This window comes from Lachancea thermotolerans (assembly GCF_000142805.1).
Source record: "Lachancea thermotolerans CBS 6340 chromosome E complete sequence".
Lineage (NCBI taxonomy): Eukaryota > Fungi > Ascomycota > Saccharomycetes > Saccharomycetales > Saccharomycetaceae > Lachancea > Lachancea thermotolerans.
This window is the reverse complement of record NC_013081.1, coordinates 1,351,204-1,371,638: the sequence shown is the minus strand read 5'-3', so window position 1 is coordinate 1,371,638 and position 20,435 is coordinate 1,351,204. Positions and strand designations below refer to the sequence as shown.

The following is a 20,435-nucleotide window of genomic DNA, read 5'->3' as shown; positions in this document are numbered from 1 at the left end:
GAATGGCAGCCCAGACATTTTCGAAGAAGCTTCTCCTGCTCTAAAGGCCGCAGTGGCGCGACCCAAAGTCGCTGGCGCTTTTGCGTGTGGCCAACCAAACCAAGTATTTTCCTTACATTGCACAAGTGAACTGCTTCACGCCTTTAATACTAAAGTATGTCCCATACTTCGCCATATTTACGAGCAATAGTTACATAATAGAACACCTGGAAAGAGCACTTCGGTCTTACGATGCACGCTAGCGCACTGTTACGGGCTGAAGGGCCTGCTCTTCAGCTCTTGCTGACTGCTCCACCCTGAGAAGCTTCGCAAGCCCCAAAGCAGCAGCACCAATGCCATCATTCAAGTCACTCGAGCGCGCTCAGTCTGACTAGTCTCGCAACTAAGACAATATCGACAAAAAAGATTATGCTGATACAAATCTGTAACGAAACACTAGATAAGCAATAAAACGCCAGACACAGCTTAAGAACGTAATTCACGAAAACAGTGCATCCCGATTGGGACAACTACTTAGCACGGATGCAGCGGAAGCAACATGCGTGCTTTTCCACAAGCAACTCAGATAGTTTAAGGTTTGATTGTTTGAAAAATGGCTACCAGCCGCACTATACAATGTGACAGAACCTTATCCGTTAACAAACATAGCACCGTTCCCACAGAGACTCCGTTAGTGTCAAGAACGGCCGGCTGATGTCCTTATCAGAGAATTTATCGCATGGTCTTATTACATCAGATTCTCATGCATGAAAACAGGTCACATGACCTTGCACCTAATTGTGAATGCCTCAAGGTGATAAGGGCTGGGCGATAAGACAGATCAAGGGTCAAGAACAAACCATTTGGAATAGGGAAGAACAATGTTTCGACAACGGTTGCGTACTTATACGGAAGGAGCGACTTACTGGCTTGAAACCCAGGTGCACGACCAGGAGGGAGTCTCAAACGGCCGCGAGTAGGCTGTAACCACGCATGAGAGGTCGATCGAAAAGCCGTTTGCACACGGGGTTGGAAGAGAGCAATGGGAGCCAGAATCCGAGCGAATTATCTGCGGCGTTGAATAACAGTCAAAAACTACCCAAGAGACAGCCGCTTCTGCGGACAACATCCTTGTACACAGTCTCCGAGAGCACCCATGAAGAGCCGGCGCTGCCGAGCTCCAACATGAACCATCACGCCTCGAAGCTCATGGCAAACCGCCAGCGCAGCTCTGCTGCCAGCGTACTGTTCCACAACCTGAAAAACAAGCGTAATTCGGGCGCATTTTTGGTGCGAGACCAGCGAGCAGGCTCGCATGCAGCCACCGATGGTCGAGGCACCACGCCTGGCGGCGCTCCGCTCAACGTACACATATACGCGTCCCAGAACGACAGGGGAAGTCAATCTAGCTCCGAGCACAACCCCATAAGCCACTACCAGTTTGCGAGGAATCTCGCGACAAGGCCCAAAAGCTCGAGCACAACGCACATTCCTACCCTCGCAAGCATCCGCCAGGCCGACGCCGCGCCTTCCAGCCTGTCCTTGAGCCTTGAACTGAGGTCTAAAAAACTAAACACGGGCCCCACAACAGGCGCGCCCGCCGGAGGCAGCGTTCAGGCCCGCAACCAGTCTCTCGTGGAGGGAGGGCCTGAACTTATACACAAGAGCTCCCTTGCTGACGATGTGCAGGAGCAGGACGAAGACGCTAAAGCGAGGTTTCTCGAGAACGAGATCGAAACAGCCATAAACGAAGAGCTTTTCCCGCACGAGTACGCCTTCGACAACAAGTTTGACGACATCATAGAGACCCCCAAGACTAGCGAAATCAACGACGCCCCGAGCATCGGAAGCTCCAATCAGTCGCCTCTGACCAAAGTACCCGGGCGACGACTGTCAAAGGCGGAGTCCATGGCTCTCGAGGCTTTCCAGAAAGACCTTTCCACCAGGTCCGCCTCGAATTCCAGCACCGGGTCCCACACGTCGCGGCTGCAGATGAAAATGGAGGTGCTGAAAAAAAGGTTCGACAGCTTCGCAAGCGGGGAGGACCTTTCCGGCTGCTCAGACAGCAGCGCTTTTGCCTCCAAAAGCGACAGCAACTGGCCGGGGAACAATAGGCTCCGTCTTTTCGCGGCTGCAGACGCACAGTCCCACTCGCCAGTGGTCGATGAGGACGAAGACGGGCACGCGGCCCCTGCATCCAAATTCTGGTACCGGAACGATCTACATACCAAGCTTCTCGCGGAACGACTGAGCAACCAGCTGAAAACGATAGAGCGTTTTCCGTCGTCCGGCGTTGTCGGCGAGAAAATTATTGTCTCAACGGTCAAGAACATGTGCAAAGACCAGGACATCAAATCAAAGGTTCTCGAGCGCCAAAAACTGCTGCGTTCTGAGACCAGGCCCATGCCCCGAGGCCCGCTACTATGTTTAAACACCGCAGAGAAGGATGTTGAATTCGAGCGCTTGTTCAACAGCGCCAAGCAGATTTCCCCCACAAGCCCGCATGGCCCAAGCTTTGGTACCAAGACAGAGGCAGACCAGCTGCGCAGCAGGATACGGCTGAGCAGAAGCGTATTCGAAGACTTGTGGAGAGACTCAGAACGAGCTGAAGCACGTGCTCTAGTTGTCTCGGCCAACGAGTGAGCCGAGGCTCGCGCCTTTGTTATCTGAACAGCCAAAGCCTGCCCAACTTCCACGGAATAAAACTATTCCGCGCAACGACCAAAAATGCGGAACTTACCATGCCCTTAGCAACCCGCATCTCGCACCTATGACATCTGTGGCCGGAAAAAAATTCCATTCGTATTGAACATCTCAAATGTTCACTAACGGCATGTGACGCTCTGGGCTCCTTCTAATCATCTAATGACCACGCTCAGACGCTCCAAGCTATCCTCCCGGCGAGCCGCAGCTAAGATTTACTGTCAGCTTCATCTACATATTATTTACGAACTCATTGACTTTCCACTTAACTCATTGACTCATTACTTTATCAGTAGACGTCATCTAACTCATTTTCAAATGTGTCAAAAAAGCTCGTAACTCATTAACTCATAAACTTTTTTTTTTCTAGCTGTCGCTCGTAATTGTCCAGTCAATATCAACAGTCTTGGTTACGGGCTATAAAGATGGAGGTACTCGCAGCATCTCGCTGATGGGCTCCATACACTGGGCTCCAAGAGCACAAGTTTTCAGGGCTAGCGGATGGTACGAACAAGGCTGTTTCAGAGATGTGCGAGCGCTAATATCGAAATAGAGAACGGGCTTCTGGGTGTGTGCAGTATGCATCTAAGAGCACCTCATAAGCGTATCGTTGGAATCGGTTCGTGCACCGCGCGGGTAACAGGGACGTCATGGGGAGCTTTGTATTACAACGAAGAGCAAGATCTGGCAAAGAAAAAGTTCAAGCTGTATTGCGTGATCGAGCAGGAGTCGCTGCGAATCGACTTTGTGGAGCTCCCGGTGACGGGTGATGACGACCATGGCCCGCCGTGGAAGGACCCGCTCCCCGAGGATCCCGAGTACGAGTTCCCCGTGCTTGTGTTCCAGGGCTCACGTCCGGGAAGCCTAGACAACGATCTCCAGCCCTTCGCGGGCGTGATGGTCCTCGAGGAAGTAGACGAAGTTGCGTAAGGGAGTTAATGGCGGAAGCGCCGCGGCATTTGTGTAGGTTTCGAAGTTAAAGATTTTTAGTGCATTGCGTAGAGAAGCACCGGTTAAGTGTGCGCAGTTTTTAGTAGGAGTGAAACTGGAACACCTTCGAGAGCTCGAGACCAAACAGGCTCACAAGGTATACCCCAGCGAACACCATTGTTGGCAGTAGGATGAAGTTGACGTTCTTGAGGATTGGGAGCTGGCTGTAGCCATAGAAGGTGAGCACGAAATACTGGCCGAATGCGGCACAATAGAGCGTGTTGCCGATGAAGAGCCCTATCCATCTGTGCAAATTGATGGCAGGAAGCAGTAAGAACTGCACTAGGTAGAGCAAGCACCAAACCACTAGGAACGCGTTACAATGTACGTCAAAACAGTATGCCCATTCAACGTGCGCATTCTGCGCAGACCTAAACTTGAAAAAGCTTCTATTCAGCGTAGCCCAGAATAGGGTGGCCACTATGAATCCCACTGCGAAGAAGTCGATGAATATCATGTTAAACATCATCTTGATAAACCCTTTGAAGGAATGACCATACACAACGGACCAGACGAGCGAACTGATGAACAGTAATCCAACCTGCAAAATAAAAAAAGAGGGATCGTCCCGGGACCATCTGTTCCTGGTCTGCCGCTGGTAATATAGAGATCTGTATGCCTTCCGGGGTTTAAAAACTAGATTTATCATTTCCCATGTTGCCGTCTCGAAGTCCAGGTTTTTATGCGATTTAAATAGCCTTTTCAGCACTGGAGGAAGCCCAGTCTTTGCTGTCTTGTTTTCGAGATCTTGCGTTGTTACCGGGAGCTCTGACATCGCCCTTGTTCCGCGGCGCGTCTTATGTGTTAGTTCCTATAATACGGGCATCTTATTGTTTGAGTTGTCATTTTTTTTCACCGAGGCAAGCATAAACCAGATCTCGGTGTACAAGGATACCGAGAAATATATTAGTTTACCAGGCCTCTTCGACCTGCTTCAGTCGCTTTTTATATTACATGTCTTAAATTTTAGATAATAGAAGTCTATTTACTAACTTCAATCAAGGTATCTATCAAATGGTTCGCCCAGAACGTTTTCAACAACTTTAACCAGACCGGTGCGAACTTCAGACTCCACATCTTCATCTTCGTCCTCGAGAAGCTCGGCAATGATTGGTACAAGCTGAGGCAAAAAGACGAGCCAGCCCTCGCCGACCTTGGAGTAGATAGTTTTAACTATCCGCACCGCCCATAGTTTTTCGGAGCTAGAACATGATGATTTCATGTGGGAAATCAACATAGTGTTCATGGATTTGTTGTGTTCCTCGGCGCCGGCATTGTTTACTGCCAAAGAACTGGTTGCCTTGACAAGGTATCTACCAACTGAGTCTTCGATGTTAGATAATTGGGCAACCAATGCCTCAGAGACAACCTCGAATCTCGATGTAGACTTCCAGTATTCATCTCTGTCAAATTTGAAACTGGAAGTTAGCGAGTTTAGAACGAGTCTACGCAGGTTGGGCTCAGTAGTTTTTGCTTCACTGAAAGACATCAAAAGGTCGACGGTAGGGTCTAACAAGTAAGTGAAGTATGAGGTAACGATAGCTCTCAAGTTCTCTTGGAGTCTGTTGAAAAACTTGAAGAAGGCAATCAACCTCTCGTTTCTGGTAATACCAGTGCTTACAACACCTTCGCCATCGAAAGCCCATCTAACAGTTAGAGCAAATAACGGCCTGAATACCTTATCATTGAGCTTCAAAACATATGCGTTAGCAATGCCATGCACGGAAGCTTCGATTCGGCTGATGGTGTTATGGTCAAACTCGCTTGTCGATCTGTATTCGAACAGCGACAACAGCAGTCTGAAAAAGATGGGCGATTCGGCGGTGGCTGTCTTTTTGTCGAGAGCTTCAACCAAAGATTCAAGACTAGCCAAAAACAATGAGATTGCCACAGAATCATGTGTTTTGCTCACGTCAGACAACCACACTTTGTTCAAAGCTCTTAAGACCTCTTTCAAATCCATATGCTCAGTTATCAAAGAAATAACAGATAAACGCACGGAATCTTGAACTTGATCGGCGAAAAACACAATGTTCAGCACTTCAACCAAGTTTGAAATCAAGAAAGCTGGAATACGCTTGATCATCGAAGCGAAAACCAGCACAACCGACAATTGTAGCTGTTCCTTGATCTCGACTTCACTGTTCTCAAGTGCCTTGAAAATCTTTATTGATGGGCCCACTATTCTTGGGTAGAATGCAATCGATTTGATACCCAGCACCTGTACTGCACTAGTGAGTACAGCCAAAGAAGAGATCTCTATCTCAGTTTTCTCAGAGAGCAATAGGTTGCACGAAACACTCATGCATTCGGTGATCAGGCTGGACTTCAAATTCTCTCCAAATTTGGCTATCAGGGAACTTAAAGCATTTAGTGAAACTTGAACAATGCTATCAGCCTGGTTTTGTTTTTTGATAATGGCAAACAGCGTTTCAATAACTTCATCTGCAAAGTTGGCCCTCTCGATAGGCTCCAGGTCAAATTTAGAGGTCAAAATCAAGATGAGGTGATGATTGATTGCCTCTGAGCCATCTTGCGAAATTAAAGGAAGGGTTGCTCCAACAAACTCCTTGATAGGAAGAAGATCCAACGTGTGGCCTAGAAGTTGGAAAAGAGTTTTTCTAACACTTTGATGCAAATCCATAAGCTCGACTGCCGATGGAGATTCTCCGCCTTCGAAGCTCAATGCACCAGCAGCACTGGATGCGTCTAATGACTCCAATACCTTCTTCAACATATTGCCAAAATTTTCTTTGACCTTCTCAGAAAAGGTTTTGTCGAGGTTGCTGTCCCAAAGCGCGCCAACCATTTTCAACTTCAGACTGACTGAAGATTGATAATCAACTTCATCTCCCCCAACAATCTTGTCCAAGAACTCTAAAGCGTTCTTCTTGAAAGTGAGGCTTTCAGAACTTGAGAAATTTAGCACACCATTTGAGAACAACGCACTGGTCAGGAGCTTCGCCTTCTGTTCATCAGTGTAGTTTTCTGAGATAGAGCTCACTAGCTCAAAATGCTTGTTCAAACCTGTTATCTGTTCCAGTACATTAAACTTCCCCAAAAACACCTTCATAAACTCTAGAAAGCTCTTGCTTTCTGCGATTTTGAACTTGTTAACAAGTGATGAGTACTGCTGAGAAATGAGGAACATGAATGGTCCAATTGATGTCTCAGGGCCCAGAGTGCGTGTGAGCGTAGTAAAAAGCTTGACACGCCTGTGTTTTGGAACATGAGTGAAGGCAGTGGCAAAACTTGTCAAGAGGAATTCAACTTCTTCATTTACTTCTGAAGGTTTGGATTGGAGTAAAGCAGGGATCACTCTCTGTATGGTTTTCTCAACAACGAAACTCGAATACTCATCATCCTGGCGAATTGTTTTCGTTCCCATAAATATGAAAATAGGCATGACAGAATGCAAAACAGTTTCTGGACAAAGCTTCGCCAGTTCTCCTATAACAAGTAGTAGCTTATTCTGAACTTGAGGAGATTGCGAAGAAGTGATGGCTGATACAATAATATCAGCCCGAACAAGATGTAGTTTCGATTTCGATTCAGTTTCCATGGAACTTATGGTGGAGATCATACATGATGAAAGAGTCTCCTGGGCGTAAAGAACAGGCAGACCACCGTCTTGGTCTAGCGTCTCCAAATCTGCGAGAGCATTAAACAGCGCTGATAAGAGCACCTCAGTCCCTTGTGGCTTAGCGAGATCGAGAGCTTCAAGGGTTATTGTAAGCTTTCTTAAGTAAAGCTCAGCAGCTTTCGAAACCTCCTCCTTTTGCAACACAGCTCTGTTAGTTGAAGAAGATCTCCGTCTTCTTCTTTTCGCAAAATCGCCACCATCTTGATCATCGTTGATACGGTAAAGAGCAAGAAGGTAAACAAATACTTCTGTGCCCAAGGGAAGAGACTGTAAAAGCCCAACAGAGTCATAGTAGAGATCGCCTTCGGCCGTGGAGTCGATAACGCTTTTAACAATATGTTGCTGCTGAGTAAGTTTGAGGGTAGAAAACACCTGCAGGAGGCGCTCGGATACCAGCCTCGAAAGCTGCTCATAATTGGATTTCAAAGAGTTTTCTATGAATTCCATGATAGCGGGGTTTTTCTCCTTTGATGAGATTATAGAGACAACAGCCTTCTCAAATGCTTCAAAGTTGGTTTTGTTAGCGATGCATTTGGTCTCCCATGCATTTCTTTGCTGTAAGTATCTTTTGACAAGTTGCTCAAAGAGAAGGGAGAAGGATGCATTATAAGAACTGTTACCAGTCACCAACCGAATAAAAATTGTTTTCGCGTAAGGAAGAGGCATATGAACGGCCTGATTAGCCCAAAAAATCATAAATACTTTTCTGAGCTTTTCCGGAATCACAAGATTAGATATTTCGTAATTCTCAACCATGTATTCATCTAAAAACCTTTTCAGCCAGTTTTCAGCATCTTTGGGGCTGACCATAGGGATGTCCACGTCGCCATACAATTTGTTGGCCAAGAAGTATTGTTTAGTGAAAGGTCTCTTGGCAATTTGAGTCATGATCTTCTTGACAGCAATTCTGATATTTTTAGATGTGTCATGCAGAGCCACAACTAAAACAGGAATCAAGCTGAACAGATTTGAGTCTTGGCCAATCTGGTTAACCAGCTTAGAGAGGTTCGAGAGTGATGCCAAACGAAGGGCTGTTGGACACGCAGGCGAGATGATAACTCTCAAGAGGAATGTCAACCGGCTTTCAACGGTGGTGAAAAAAGATGACAAAAACAGACCAGGCTGGTACTTCTTTGCAACAGCCTCAACAAAGAGAGAGAGAAGCTTCCCAAATTTTTCGTCGTCTTCCACCATGATAGACGTATTTTTGGTAATGATGTATTGCGAGTTTTTGTTAAGAAACTCTCTGAAAGGCTCCACGTTTGAATTAAGGCCCAAAACTTTTGAAGACTCTAAGTCCTTCAACGTGTTATTAGTGTCCTCTTTAGCTGTGAATAACGAAGTAGTCAATCTCAGCTCAAATAGGTCAGGGCTCAAGTTCAGAGACTTCAGACACTTAACGACACGATCTTCATCAACCGCAATAAAATATTCGAAGATGCCAACCAGTAAAGTTTTGTCTTGGAATACCTCAGAAAGATGGATCAAATCAATGACAATGAGTTTGAGTTCAAAGCTTTCAAGCTCGACTTTCTTCAGCAAGGGTACAAGTTTGTCTAATTTATCGTGATCGTACCGTAATATTGAGCGAATGTATGAAGTAACAAACTTGTCCATCACTATTTTATCAGAACCTGACAAATATTCAGCAAGGTATTCCAAGGTGAATCTGGCGTTGAAAGCTTTGTAGAGATTTGCCGGCAACTGGTCAACATTTCCATGGCCTTTTAGAGTTTGAAACAACTTTCCCACGGAAATCAATGCTGACTTCTTAGCTTTCTCGTCAGTCAAGTTGGCCAAAATAGTTTCTGTAGCAGCAAGCACGATCTCTTTCTTCAGAGGTAGTGCGGATCCAAAAACAACCAATATGGTGTGGGCCGCAATTTGGCAATCGACGGAGTTAGAGCCCAAAAGCTTGGCTGACATTTCAAGCATAATGGGAACGAGGCTGTTGAGTGCCTCTCCGTCGCTGGCCTTGTATGCAATCAGATTTATAAAAGAGCATGTTGTGAACAGCAGTTGGTTCGTGTATGTCACTCTCTGTTTGATAACCTTGCTCAAGTACTGGGTGTAAAGCTGCAAGAAATCCATATCGTTGAACAACTTTATAATGGTGAGACTGGAGGGCGATTGCTCTGTTCTCACAAAATTACTCAGAGGATGAAATAGCGGTGGGAGCTTCACAATATTCAGAATCCTCTTGAATATGGGTGACTGGTAGTAATCGATAGTCGAGAGCAACAAACATTCCGCATTGTGCACATGGATCTGGAAACGGCGAACCAGCCATTCAGTTGCATGCAAAGCTGGCGTTAAGTGCCACTTAGACGAAACCAGCATCAGGAACAAGTCTACAGCATTGTCCAAGTCCCGGACCTGCTCTTTGGTTTGAACATTTCTGTCAATCGAAGCAGAGGAAGCGCCAAACAGCGACTTCCTGAAGACCCTGAAGCGGCTATCAAGCTCTTCAAGCTCCTGGAGAGAGTTCACGGCATTTTCATAAATGAAGTCGAAGTCTTGAGTAGCTGCGGTTTTTGGGTTATAGATCAAGGACGCAGAATGCAGTTTCTGTCTCTTCTTTCTATCCAGAGCAACAGTAGCATTGTTAGCGGCCACTTGAGCTAATTGGTCCTTCAAAGACATCTTTCAAGTACCTAGCTTATTGTTTCTGCGCGCTAAGTGTGGCAAGTGGACTAGATGAAGCTCATCGCATGCTAGAAAATTTTTTGACTTAAGAAAAAAAAAAAAAATTGGCGCCAAAGCCGCCGGTCAAGAATGAAATAATTGACAGCAGAGAAGATGCAGATCGCTTACAACTCGAAGCAAAGGGAGTTCAAATGGACGAATGAAATGATGGGATGAGAGTAACTAAATTAGTTATGATATATCTGCTTATAAATTTTGATGAGTGCGGTGCGGGTTGAATGAAGCGTATGCAAGGATGAAAGACCCGCGTCAAAATAATGCTTAGAGGGTGAATAGGCCGGTCTTCTTCTTTCCAAATGGGTAAACGAAAATTGTGGAGGCGAATAGACCAACCGAAATGCCAATGGAAACTTGAATCATGGTGACACCGAACGACATGGAACTGGAGATATCCGAAGTGCCGCTGACAACAGTGGTAGTTCCGTTTGTGTTTGTGATTTCGTTTGCACTTTGGACACCTGCCAACAAAGTACTCTGAGATGCAATACCTGATGGAACCTGAACAAAGATGGCGGGCAGCATGGCTGAGACAGCGAGACCCTTCCAGATTCTGGAGTACAGGTTACCTAAGATACCAATGACAAATGCAGCCATTGCAGACCGGAACTCGGTTGAGTTCTTGAAGTGCAGACCCGATGCATAGGTGACACCGTAGCCACAGCAGGAGATGAGGGTCATTACCGGCAACTGGGACCACTTGGCTTGATTGATTAAGCCCAACCCAATTGAGAAAAACGGGACAAAAATGAAGTAGTACCATGGAGACACCTTTCTATTGCAAGTTGTCTCATCACTTGCTTGTCTGTCGCCTTTGTTGTAAATCCAACCAAATAAAGCTGCCCCCAGGGTGATACCGAAACCAAGAAACAAGGAGTAGATGATAGCGTAAAACATACGAACGGAACCAGCCACCAAGTTTCTGCTTTGAAGCTCCAAGGAACCGGTCAAGATAATAAAGCCTGGTAAAATGAGTGCAAGGGAGCCCTGAACAGTTGCACCGAAACAAATGTCAGAGTTCTTGATGGAACCCAACGCTCTGCCGCAAAAACTAACAACAATGGAGGCGGTCACCTCGAAAACGTTCGAGTACAGGTTGGATCTTTGAGACACAATAAACTGTAGGCAGCCAACGCAGCATCCAATGAAAAACGAGGTTGCCATGTTTATCCACCAGCCTCCAAAAGCGAATGGGGTGACCATTGAGGAGCAAAAGCCGTAGAGGAGCACGCACATCCAGGGTGGGTACAGGTTGGGCTCTGCCATGATGCGGTCAATGGCAACATTCGCGTCCTCGGCGCTGATCAAGTCGTGGATGACACTTTTGTAGATCGCGTGAACTTGGTGCAGTTTCCACAGATTCAGGCCCTGCGCGCACCGGACCAGCTGCACCTCAGACGTCCTGGTGGTGGCGTCGCCGAACGAGACGACCATACAGCCGGGAACGTACAGGAACTGGCCGTCGATCTCCAGCACACGTGACGTCATAATCATATATTCCTCCAGACGGTGTGTGGGCGCACCGTACAGCATGAAGGCCTTACAGAGACGCAGGATGAAGCGCTGTCTCTGCAGCAGCGCGGCGATGTGAACTGTGATCTTGGCCTCGGCCGCCTGCTTGCGGCGCAGCTTGTTGGCGTGCTTGGCGACACTCTTAACGTTCTTCATCTTGGGCCTGGTGGCCTTGAAGTTGGGCAGCTTGCCGCCGTTGGGCAGGTGTTCGGAGCTCAGCATGCTCTGCGTTTTCTTGCCGAGCCCGCCGAACGAGATCTTCTTGGACTTTTTGCCCGGCTCCGTCGCGGTCACCCCGCTCATCGTGCCCGACAGCGGCGCGTCCTCGCCGTAGTAGTCCCACGCTTCGGGCGTGGTGTCGAGCGACACCTGCGACCGCGACGCGAGGTCGTCCTCGTTCTGGTACATCTTGAGAAGCGATCCCAGCACACCGCCGCGCACCTGCATGGGTGGTGGGATGTACGATTCGTCTTCCATGAGCGGGTCGAAAGCCTCGCTGGTGTCGATGTCGTCATAGTGGCCGACTCTGGGCGCGAAAAAGTGCTCCTGCGCCGAATTGACCATGGTCTCGCCGTCAGAAGGGCTGCCGACCTCCAGGAACGAGTTGCGGGCCTCGCCGGCACCTGCGCCGGCGGCTGCGTTGCCCACGTTACCGGCGTCGCCGGAGTGACCCTGCGCGCCGTGCTCGGCGAACCGTGCGCCGTGAGTCTGCAAGATCTGCTCTGCGGTTTCGCGGATGTCGGAGTCCTCAACAGGCTCTTCGAGGTTCTCCTGGCCTGCGACGTTTTCGCGGTCCGGGCGCGACTTCTGGGACTCCGCGCGCGTGAGCCCGGGCGTCATTCCTCCGCCGGTGTAGGCGAGGAACTTGTCGAGGAACCCGTTACCCGACTCCGCGTCCTCGTCTTCTTCGCGGACGCTGCGCATGCCGCTGGGCCTGGAATCGTGCGAGCTGCGGCGCCGCGTCGAGGACCGCCTGCGGAAAAACCGCTTGAAGTGGTCCACCTTGTCCTCGTCGGACACGGACGAGCCGTCGTCGTTGTCCTTTTCGTCTTCGGCGATGCTGTTGTTGATGTTGTTGTTGAAGGGGTTCGACAGCCTGTGGGCGGAGCTAGGCGAGCTCTTAGCGGACTTTTCTGGGGAGCTGGAGCCCGAGCGCTCGCCGTCGTAGTTTTGGTTTCCGACATTTGCCTCTGGGGGAACCGCGCCGGAGCTGCGTCTGCGGCGGGCCGCGGGCGCTGCGACGCGCTCTATGCCGCAGTCCTCGCCGTCCTCGCGGCGCTCGTGATCCTTGCGGTTTTCCGGGCCGTCGCTGTCGCTGTCGCTGCTGTCTTTGTGGCTGTAGTGTTGGACGGCGCCTTGGTCGCCGTCGTCGTCGTCGTCGTCGTCGTCACTCAAGTTATTGCCACTGTTGACGCGAATCGTGTCCTCCGCGTCCTGCTCTATGATGCGCTGCCTCGAGTCGCGCGCGGCCACGGGCCGCGCGAACGAGGGCAGCGCGGGACTGCCGGCCCGAGGGCTCGCGGCGGGCGCGCCGCGAGTCCCTGCGCCGTCCTCGGAGTCGGAATCCGAGTCGGAGTGTGCAAGCGGCGAGTGCTGCTGCTGCCTGTTGCGCGCGGTCGAGCTCGGCCGCAGGAACTGGAACCGCTCCGAAGAGCCGCGGTTGGACTTTCTGGCGCCCATCTTGGGGCGTGTGTCCGACATCGGTGTATGCGAGTGTGTATGTGTATGCGTGTGCGAGTGTGTGCGAACCTGAGCCTGTGGTGGGTGCTGGATGGTGTAGTTGTAAGAGCGCTAACTGTCTCTGCTGCCTCACGCTATTTATCCTCTATGTTTGCACGCTGTATCTGAAACTGAGTCCCGTGTCGTACTGCGTCTTCTAATACCGGGCCGTGCTGCTACGATTTCAGGGTTTGCTCGACCGATCCACGATCCCTGGCTCCGCCTCTTAAAAGCTTTTTTGCCAAATCCCGTTTCATTTTTTAAATAGAATCGTCGAGACGCCCGTTGCGATGCCATTCTGCGCGTTGCGGTGCGTTGCTCTGCGTTTCGCGTTTGGCGCCGCAGGCCACCGTCTTTGACGTGGCGATTACGCCCGCCGAGAAGCCGGGTAAGAGGCGGAAGCGCGCACGCGGCCAAGTGCACGTGACCGTGACGTATCGACGTGCAGGGCCTCACGTGCATGGGCGTGCCTGCATCTCCGCCAAGCGCACCCGCGCGTGGGCCCGTACGTAATCCAGCGACTTTGCCCACCGCAAAGCTCGGCGGGCGGCGAGTTCGGGTCCATGTGCGGTTGTACGGCGCCGCAGCGCGGGCGCGGGTGGGAGAGTCCTCGGGACGGTGCGGTGCCAGCTCGGCCGCGCGGTTTCACAATGGCGGGATCGTGCCGGTGGCAGGGGCAGCGTCGGAGAAAAGCGGAGAAGCGCCGGGGACGGGCTGCGTATAGCGGGTGAGGAGCGAGGGACGCGATTGGACGGCGCGAGCGGTGTAGGCGAGGCGGCTCTGGGACGGCGGCTATGCGCGGCGCGCGGGCGGAGTTTGGCGGCACGTGGCGAAGGAGCAGGCGCGCACGTGAGGGTCACGTGGACGATCGGCTGTTGTCGAGGGGCCGGCTCAAGTCTCTGGCGGACGTTTGGGTGGAATGCCGCCGAAAGGTGGCTGGGCAGCGCGGTCACGTGGTGCGATTCTGCGATCCCGATAAGCTCGAGCACGTGTCCTCCACCCGCTAGATCCGCTCACGTGACTGTACCCGATAAGCGCGCTCACGTGATCCTCGGGCCTGTCGCTTGTTCTTTTTTTATTTTCTTCTTTCTCGTGATTTTTTTTTCTGCTTCCCTCCAAGGTTCTTTTTTTCCTTGCTTCAGCAGGTGATGAGCTGAGATGACGAGATTCGTATAAATCAGCGCGCCCCAGCAGCTCCGTGCCAGATCTGCCGCCTCGTGCCCCGCATTCAAGAGCCGTGTACCCGCCCTCTCGCTCCCGCCCCGTCCCGCTCCTTCCCCACCCATAGCCATGATTAACGAAACCGTCAAACCCCTCAAGCAGGTGCTGGCGTCGCCCATAGCATCGCGCTCCGCGTCTCCGCCCCCCGCACTGCCCCATCGTCTCGTCCAGTCCTGCAAAGACGAGGACACACTCTACCGCTGCACATCGGTCGACTCGCTCGACTCTCTACAGCACTCATTTCGCTCGCCCTCCACCAGCGCAGATGGCTCCCGGAAGTACATCTCCGAGGACGAGTCCTCCTACGGCGACGTCGCCGCCGTCGCGCACAGCCCGCGCGCCTCGCCCGCGGCCTGGACCTGCTGCACGCGCCAGCTGCGGCCGCGCACGCGCTTCACGGGCTTCCAGATCTCTGACTACAAGAAGTACCAGGTCAGCGTTACCCTGAAGACCGTCGACCTGCCAGCCTCTTCCTTCTGCACCGCCTCCACGCCCCACGTCACCGGTTTTCTGTCCATCTGCGGTCTGACCGCGCAGCACCCGGAAATAACCACCTTCTTCGAGGGCTACGCGGTCACAGACAACATCGGCTTCTTGTCGAGCGCGATGCCCTCGGAGCTCGACGCCCTGAAGGCCAATGATCGCACGGACCTCGACCACTGGCTCAGCTTTCCGTGCTTCAAGGAGCTCTGCAGTCCGCAGGACTCGGCTGCGGAGGACGCTGCCAAGCCTGCTGCATCTGCAGAAGACTCAAAGCCCGACACCCTCGGCGCCATCGTGCAGGGCTCCTACTCGCACACGGACTTCATGCAAAACCGCTTTATCTACATGCGCTGGAAGGAGAAGTTTCTAGTCCCTGACGCCGATGTGGACTCCGTCGAGGGCGCATCCTACGACGGTTACTACTACATCGTGCACGACCAGCTCACAGGCCACATCGTGGGATTTTACTATCATAAAGACGCTGAGAAGTTCCAGCAACTGGAGCTGACTCCAGTCACAGACGAGTGCTCTGGCAGCTGCGATTTCGAGTTCAACTGACCTCGCTCGTTCTTTCATATTCTCGTCTCACAGAAGGCCTTTCCAGCACCATAAATGCCGACGCGCTTTAATATTCATTATAGACAGTGCACGGCGCTTGCATTCTTCATTCGATGGACAGGAAAGGCCCAATGCATATATCACTGTATAAAACATAGGAAACTTAATCGGATAACACTACTGGGCTTTGACTTGTTCCCAATTTGGTCACATGTGCACCTTTCTATATTATTTCACGCTCAGGTCAAAAACACTGTACGACACAACTAATTTGGCCTAAGCTCAAAGACTGCCTCGCGATCATCCACGATGAACAACTGCAAACGTCCCGATCTAGCCGTAGCGTATGTGCCTCAGCTCCCATGCGTCACTGAAACCTCAAGGCTCGACGCCGCTACTAACTTTCACTCCTGAAGATACACCCATGTGCCCGCTCCAAAGTCCTCCGCCGCTGCTGCAAGCCAGGGAATCATATCGCAGTCGATGCCAATGGCTGCCATGTTCATGAAGAACAAGTTCTTGGCGTGGTTCGGCCTCCTGAGCTCCGTGCACTACTGCTTGACGGCGGACGCTGAATCGAGCGGCGACCAGTCACCTGTCTTGAAATTGGTGATGGCTCTCGTCAGTCTGGGTGTGTGCTACATGAACCTGGTGTTCCCTCAACCCGGACCAGCTGACGTGGCCAAGGCCAAGGCGCAGAGCTCCTAAGCAATTGTGTTTGATAGAACAGCCCATGCCTTCAAGTATATAAAACATTTTATCAGCAGGGGTCGACAGACGGATGTGTTGGACACACGGAATCTGTTTCCTAGAACTGCTACTCTCTAACAAAACTGTGTATCTGGTGCGACTTCTCGGCACCTTACTCTCCAATATCCTCGAACCAGTCCTGTGGTCTCTCGTCAATAAACTGCTTCATAATTTTCTTGCACTTTTCATCGTCAACCACACGCACTTCGCAGCCGCGCTCGGCAAGATAACGCTCACCATCACCCTTGAAGTTGACGTTCTCGCCCACCACGCAGCGGGGGATCCCATACAGCAGAATTGCGCCTGTACACATGTCGCAAGGCGATAACGTCGTGTACAGCGTGCAGTTCTTGTACACGGAACCCTTCATACGTCCGCAGTTTTCTAGTGTCGAGATCTCACCATGAAGCGTCGCACTACCTTTCTGGAATCTCATGTTATGACCAGACCCCACCACTGTTCCGTCACGATTGTCGATGAGACATCCTCCGATCGGAACACCGCCTTCCTCCATCCCCTTGGCGGCCTCCTTATACGCGATTTCCATGCCTAATCCGTCCCACTTGCTCATGATATCTCGACTTCAGATAGACTGATATACTGCTTTCTTGCAACTCCAGAAAGCTTCTATTCCGGTTTAACGAATGAGATACTATATATCCATTTAACAATGCACTCGTACAAAGCGATTATAAATTCCTTTAGCCTAGCTCTTTTAGCGCATTGATTCCATCATAATCTAGGTTTGCTATTTGGTTGGACGCGAGTGTTACATCTATGGTGGGTGGTTTCTTCGCCTGAACAGTTCCTTCCCCTCTTGTCTTTATCAGCGGGATCAAAAGTGTCACTTTGTACTAGGGTGCGGTTCGATGTTATCGGACTTTGATTTTTACGAAACTTGATATTATCCCCACGATCGATGAGGTAGCAAGAAGTTCAAGAGCGCAAGGAGTCGGAGTTTGTCAGACCATAGAAAGCATCTCTTGGAATTTCCAAAGAAATTGGTATCACGTTCGGTGACTTGTAGCAGTCTTCCTTCCTTATTTGATTATATTCCCTTTACAGCACCGCAATAATGGTCGGGCAGGTATGCAAAGGCCTTGCATCCAGAACATGGGTTTTTAGGCGATTCGCCAGCCACGCGTCAGATCAGGAACCTATATTTGACCATGCATGGCCAAAAAACAGCAATCCTACTCCTTACGAGGTGTTTGGCATTCCCCCAGGCCAAGTCGACGGCCGGAGTTTGAAAAAAAAGTACCACGCTATGGCCAAAATGTACCACCCGGACATCGCGAGCGGAATACGAGTGCTGAAGAGCAAGTCCTCGCACCATGACTTTCAGATTGATGAATCCGCAGTTCTCTCAATTCAAGACAAAATGCATCGCTTCCGTATCATGAGCGAGGCGTACGAGCTGCTGGGCGACTCTCGCAAAAAAAGTGCATACGACCGCTTCCGCTCCGGCTGGAGCTATGCTCCTACAGCGGGCTCAGGTGCTTCATATGCTACCGCCGCGGCTACCTCCCATGGGTACCACAACAACGGCAACTACGAGTACTGGAACGCAGGAACCTGGGAAGACATTCACAATCTGAACCGCGATAGTCCTGAAAAAAAGATCTCTGGATGGGTAATTACTGGGTGGGTCGTTGGGCTCTTTGTATGCGTCCAGTGCACAGCGCTTCTCACCCGAATCGAAGACTCGCTCACCAAGTCAAACCTCACTCACGATGACACCGAGCGAGAACTCAACATGGCGTATTTAAATTACGGACTCGACACAGACAAGTGGTCTCGTTTAAGAAGATTCCTCTGGTTCAGAACGTATGGCCTATACCGCGATAAGTCCGACCTTGACAGAGAAGCCAAAAAGAACGAACGCATAGTGCAAGACCTTAAGACAAAGGAACTGCAGGCCGGAGGCGCCAAACATTGATCGGAAATATGAATCAAAATGTTGAGTGCTGATATCGCTATTAATTCTTTCAGGGGAAGTTTGTAAAATACGGGAGTCGTTCCTATATTCCGCGTATATCTTTAAGTGCTGATTTCACGATGGTATAGATAAAAGGGTGTCAGCGAAGCTCACCTTGCGGCATCAGTTCTTCACGCTTGGCGTTACAAGAGCGCTTGATATTACGTGAAAAACGATCCCAGTGATGATTATCTCACTATTTGTACTCTTCACTTGACTTGACCGACATCTCAAGAGATAGTCTAAAGAGTTTGACCCTTACAGACGACTTACAGTCTACGAAAAGAAACCTCCGAATACCCCTTGAGTAATGGATTTTCTGAAACCGGCAACGGTTCTTGATCTCAAGAACATTCGTGATGAATTGGTGAGAATGGAGGATACTATTATCTTCAAATTCATTGAAAGATCTCACTTCCCTACCTGCCCAACCGTATACAGCAAGAACGATCCCAAGCTCCCCATCCGTGACTTTGACGGAAGCTTTTTGGACTGGGCTTTGATGCACTCGGAGATCACGCATTCTAGAATCAGAAGATTTGAATCGCCTGACCAGACGCCATTTTTCCCAGACAGCATCCAGGAGCCTATCTTGCCCAGTATTCAGTACCCCCGGGTTCTTGCTTCTTACTCTTCAGAGATCAATTTCAATGACTCTATTAAAGATGTCTACATCAAACAAATCATACCAATGATTTCCAAGTACGATGGAGAAAGTTGGGAGAATTTCGGTTCCGTTGCTACCATTGACATAGAATGCCTTCAGAGTCTCAGTAGAAGAATCCATTTCGGCAAGTTTGTTGCAGAGGCGAAATTCCAAGCTGATCGCGCAGTATACTCTAAAATGATCCAAGAGAAAGACATTGAAGGCATTTACCAAAGCATTACCAACAGTGCAGTGGAAGAAAAAATCTTAGAAAGACTTTGTGTCAAAGCCGAAGTGTACGGGGTTGATCCAACAAATAAAGAAGGTCACAGAAAAATCACACCTGAATATCTAGTGAAGATCTACAAGGAATTGGTCATTCCTTTGACTAAGCAAGTTGAAGTTGATTATTTGTTGAGAAGATTAGAATGTGAATGATTTTTAAGTAATTGCTTGCCAATATCGAGCATAGTAATGCGTCAAGATAAATATAATAGAGTAGGGCGTTTTAAAGTCCAGTTCTTGTTGGTTTGTTATTAGATTAGCCTAAAAAGCGCATGGTAAGTTCGAACGTAGCAAAGGTCGCCCCATTGGCTGGCGCCGCTCTGAGCATTGTGGGGCCAAAACCTTTGAAAAACACTCTCCAGCCGCGCTGAGTATACATTTTTTTTGCGACCACAATAGGATCCCTCCCATGAACCGGACTTTGAAGATTGTCGGTCTGCATTATAGACTTCACAACGTCAATAGGATAAACCATAAGCCACAGAGTAACACCAGATATTGCTCCAAACATACAGAGTTTCCATGCTGGTACGTCTGAGCGCTTTAAACCTTTTTGAACTTCGTTTGCCACAAGAGCTTCGTAGGTTAGAAAGTACGTTGCGCAGCCTTGCGCTTCTCTCAGAACAGTTGGGGTCAAGCCCCGCATCAAAGCGCCATTGGACTTGAGCTTTTTTATACAGTCCAAGGGGCCCTTGAAGCTCGCAGCTGTACCAGAACTTGTTTGCGTTTGCAGCCGTATCCTAACATGCTCAATTGGGGAAGCCAAAAACGAGTTTGCAATTCCTCCTGCGAGACCACAAACGTAGTACTGAGGCAAGGTCAAGGGCTTGTTGACATCTGAGTTAGGGCCTCGGAAGAATCGTTTCATTGCTTCGTTTACTCCAAATTGGCAAGAGACGCACGCACCCACTCCTACCAACGGTGTCAGCGTTCCTTTGTAAAATCCTCGAAGACCCTCGTTCTTGATCAAATTTTTTACCACCTGTACTGCTGTTGTGGGAGTGGAGCTCGTTTGCAAGCGGACTTTGGTTGTATCGAAAGGCTGCCCAACCAGCACTTGTGCAATTCCGCCAGCCGTACCAGCTAGCAAGTCCTTGAAAACTCGACTAGAGTCATGTGGAGTATTAAGCTCATCGATCAATTGTGGAGGCCCAAGTTCTTCAGACATTGAAGCGTTTAGAGGTCAGATCAGGCCAAGTCACAACCCCTAGTGTTTTGGTACAACGAATAGACAAGCGAAGTCTATGGGTAGGAGAAGTTTTTTA

At 49.9% G+C, this 20,435-nt stretch overlaps 11 protein-coding genes across 11 annotated transcripts; 6 read left to right on the top strand and 5 right to left on the bottom strand.

Annotated features, from left to right (window-relative positions):
- Window positions 1-972: 972 nt before the first annotated feature.
- On the top strand, window positions 973-2,622 carry KLTH0E15444g (KLTH0E15444p; the record flags this gene model as incomplete). The annotated part of the gene is made up of 1 exon (XM_002554105.1): window positions 973-2,622. One exon carries the CDS (start codon window positions 973-975, stop codon window positions 2,620-2,622), a length of 1,650 nt encoding a protein of 549 aa, XP_002554151.1.
- Window positions 2,623-3,183: 561 nt separating this feature from the next.
- On the top strand, window positions 3,184-3,612 carry KLTH0E15422g (KLTH0E15422p; the record flags this gene model as incomplete). The annotated part of the gene is made up of 1 exon (XM_002554104.1): window positions 3,184-3,612. One exon carries the CDS (start codon window positions 3,184-3,186, stop codon window positions 3,610-3,612), a length of 429 nt encoding a protein of 142 aa, XP_002554150.1.
- Window positions 3,613-3,712: 100 nt separating this feature from the next.
- On the bottom strand, window positions 3,713-4,447 carry GMH1 (Gmh1p; the record flags this gene model as incomplete). Its single annotated transcript, XM_002554103.1, has 1 exon — window positions 3,713-4,447. The coding sequence occupies one exon, from the start codon at window positions 4,445-4,447 to the stop codon at window positions 3,713-3,715; it is 735 nt and encodes a 244-aa protein (XP_002554149.1).
- Window positions 4,448-4,666: 219 nt separating this feature from the next.
- Window positions 4,667-9,958, bottom strand: UTP10 (snoRNA-binding rRNA-processing protein UTP10; the record flags this gene model as incomplete). The annotated part of the gene is made up of 1 exon (XM_002554102.1): window positions 4,667-9,958. The coding sequence occupies one exon, from the start codon at window positions 9,956-9,958 to the stop codon at window positions 4,667-4,669; it is 5,292 nt and encodes a 1,763-aa protein (XP_002554148.1).
- Window positions 9,959-10,282: 324 nt separating this feature from the next.
- On the bottom strand, window positions 10,283-13,231 carry PRM10 (pheromone-regulated protein PRM10; the record flags this gene model as incomplete). Its single annotated transcript, XM_002554101.1, has 1 exon — window positions 10,283-13,231. The coding sequence occupies one exon, from the start codon at window positions 13,229-13,231 to the stop codon at window positions 10,283-10,285; it is 2,949 nt and encodes a 982-aa protein (XP_002554147.1).
- Window positions 13,232-14,539: 1,308 nt separating this feature from the next.
- VID24 (glucose-induced degradation complex subunit VID24) lies at window positions 14,540-15,511 on the top strand (the record flags this gene model as incomplete). Its single annotated transcript, XM_002554100.1, has 1 exon — window positions 14,540-15,511. One exon carries the CDS (start codon window positions 14,540-14,542, stop codon window positions 15,509-15,511), a length of 972 nt encoding a protein of 323 aa, XP_002554146.1.
- Window positions 15,512-15,820: 309 nt separating this feature from the next.
- Window positions 15,821-16,219, top strand: KLTH0E15312g (uncharacterized protein; the record flags this gene model as incomplete). Its single annotated transcript, XM_002554099.1, has 2 exons — window positions 15,821-15,855; window positions 15,928-16,219. The coding sequence occupies 2 exons, from the start codon at window positions 15,821-15,823 to the stop codon at window positions 16,217-16,219; spliced, it is 327 nt and encodes a 108-aa protein (XP_002554145.1).
- Window positions 16,220-16,373: 154 nt separating this feature from the next.
- FCY1 (cytosine deaminase) lies at window positions 16,374-16,832 on the bottom strand (the record flags this gene model as incomplete). Its single annotated transcript, XM_002554098.1, has 1 exon — window positions 16,374-16,832. One exon carries the CDS (start codon window positions 16,830-16,832, stop codon window positions 16,374-16,376), a length of 459 nt encoding a protein of 152 aa, XP_002554144.1.
- A 504-nt stretch (window positions 16,833-17,336) lies between these two features.
- Window positions 17,337-18,200, top strand: JID1 (Jid1p; the record flags this gene model as incomplete). Its single annotated transcript, XM_002554097.1, has 1 exon — window positions 17,337-18,200. One exon carries the CDS (start codon window positions 17,337-17,339, stop codon window positions 18,198-18,200), a length of 864 nt encoding a protein of 287 aa, XP_002554143.1.
- Window positions 18,201-18,549: 349 nt separating this feature from the next.
- Window positions 18,550-19,323, top strand: ARO7 (chorismate mutase ARO7; the record flags this gene model as incomplete). Its single annotated transcript, XM_002554096.1, has 1 exon — window positions 18,550-19,323. The coding sequence occupies one exon, from the start codon at window positions 18,550-18,552 to the stop codon at window positions 19,321-19,323; it is 774 nt and encodes a 257-aa protein (XP_002554142.1).
- Window positions 19,324-19,426: 103 nt separating this feature from the next.
- YMC1 (organic acid transporter) lies at window positions 19,427-20,338 on the bottom strand (the record flags this gene model as incomplete). Its single annotated transcript, XM_002554095.1, has 1 exon — window positions 19,427-20,338. The coding sequence occupies one exon, from the start codon at window positions 20,336-20,338 to the stop codon at window positions 19,427-19,429; it is 912 nt and encodes a 303-aa protein (XP_002554141.1).
- Between the last annotated feature and the right edge of the window lie 97 nt (window positions 20,339-20,435).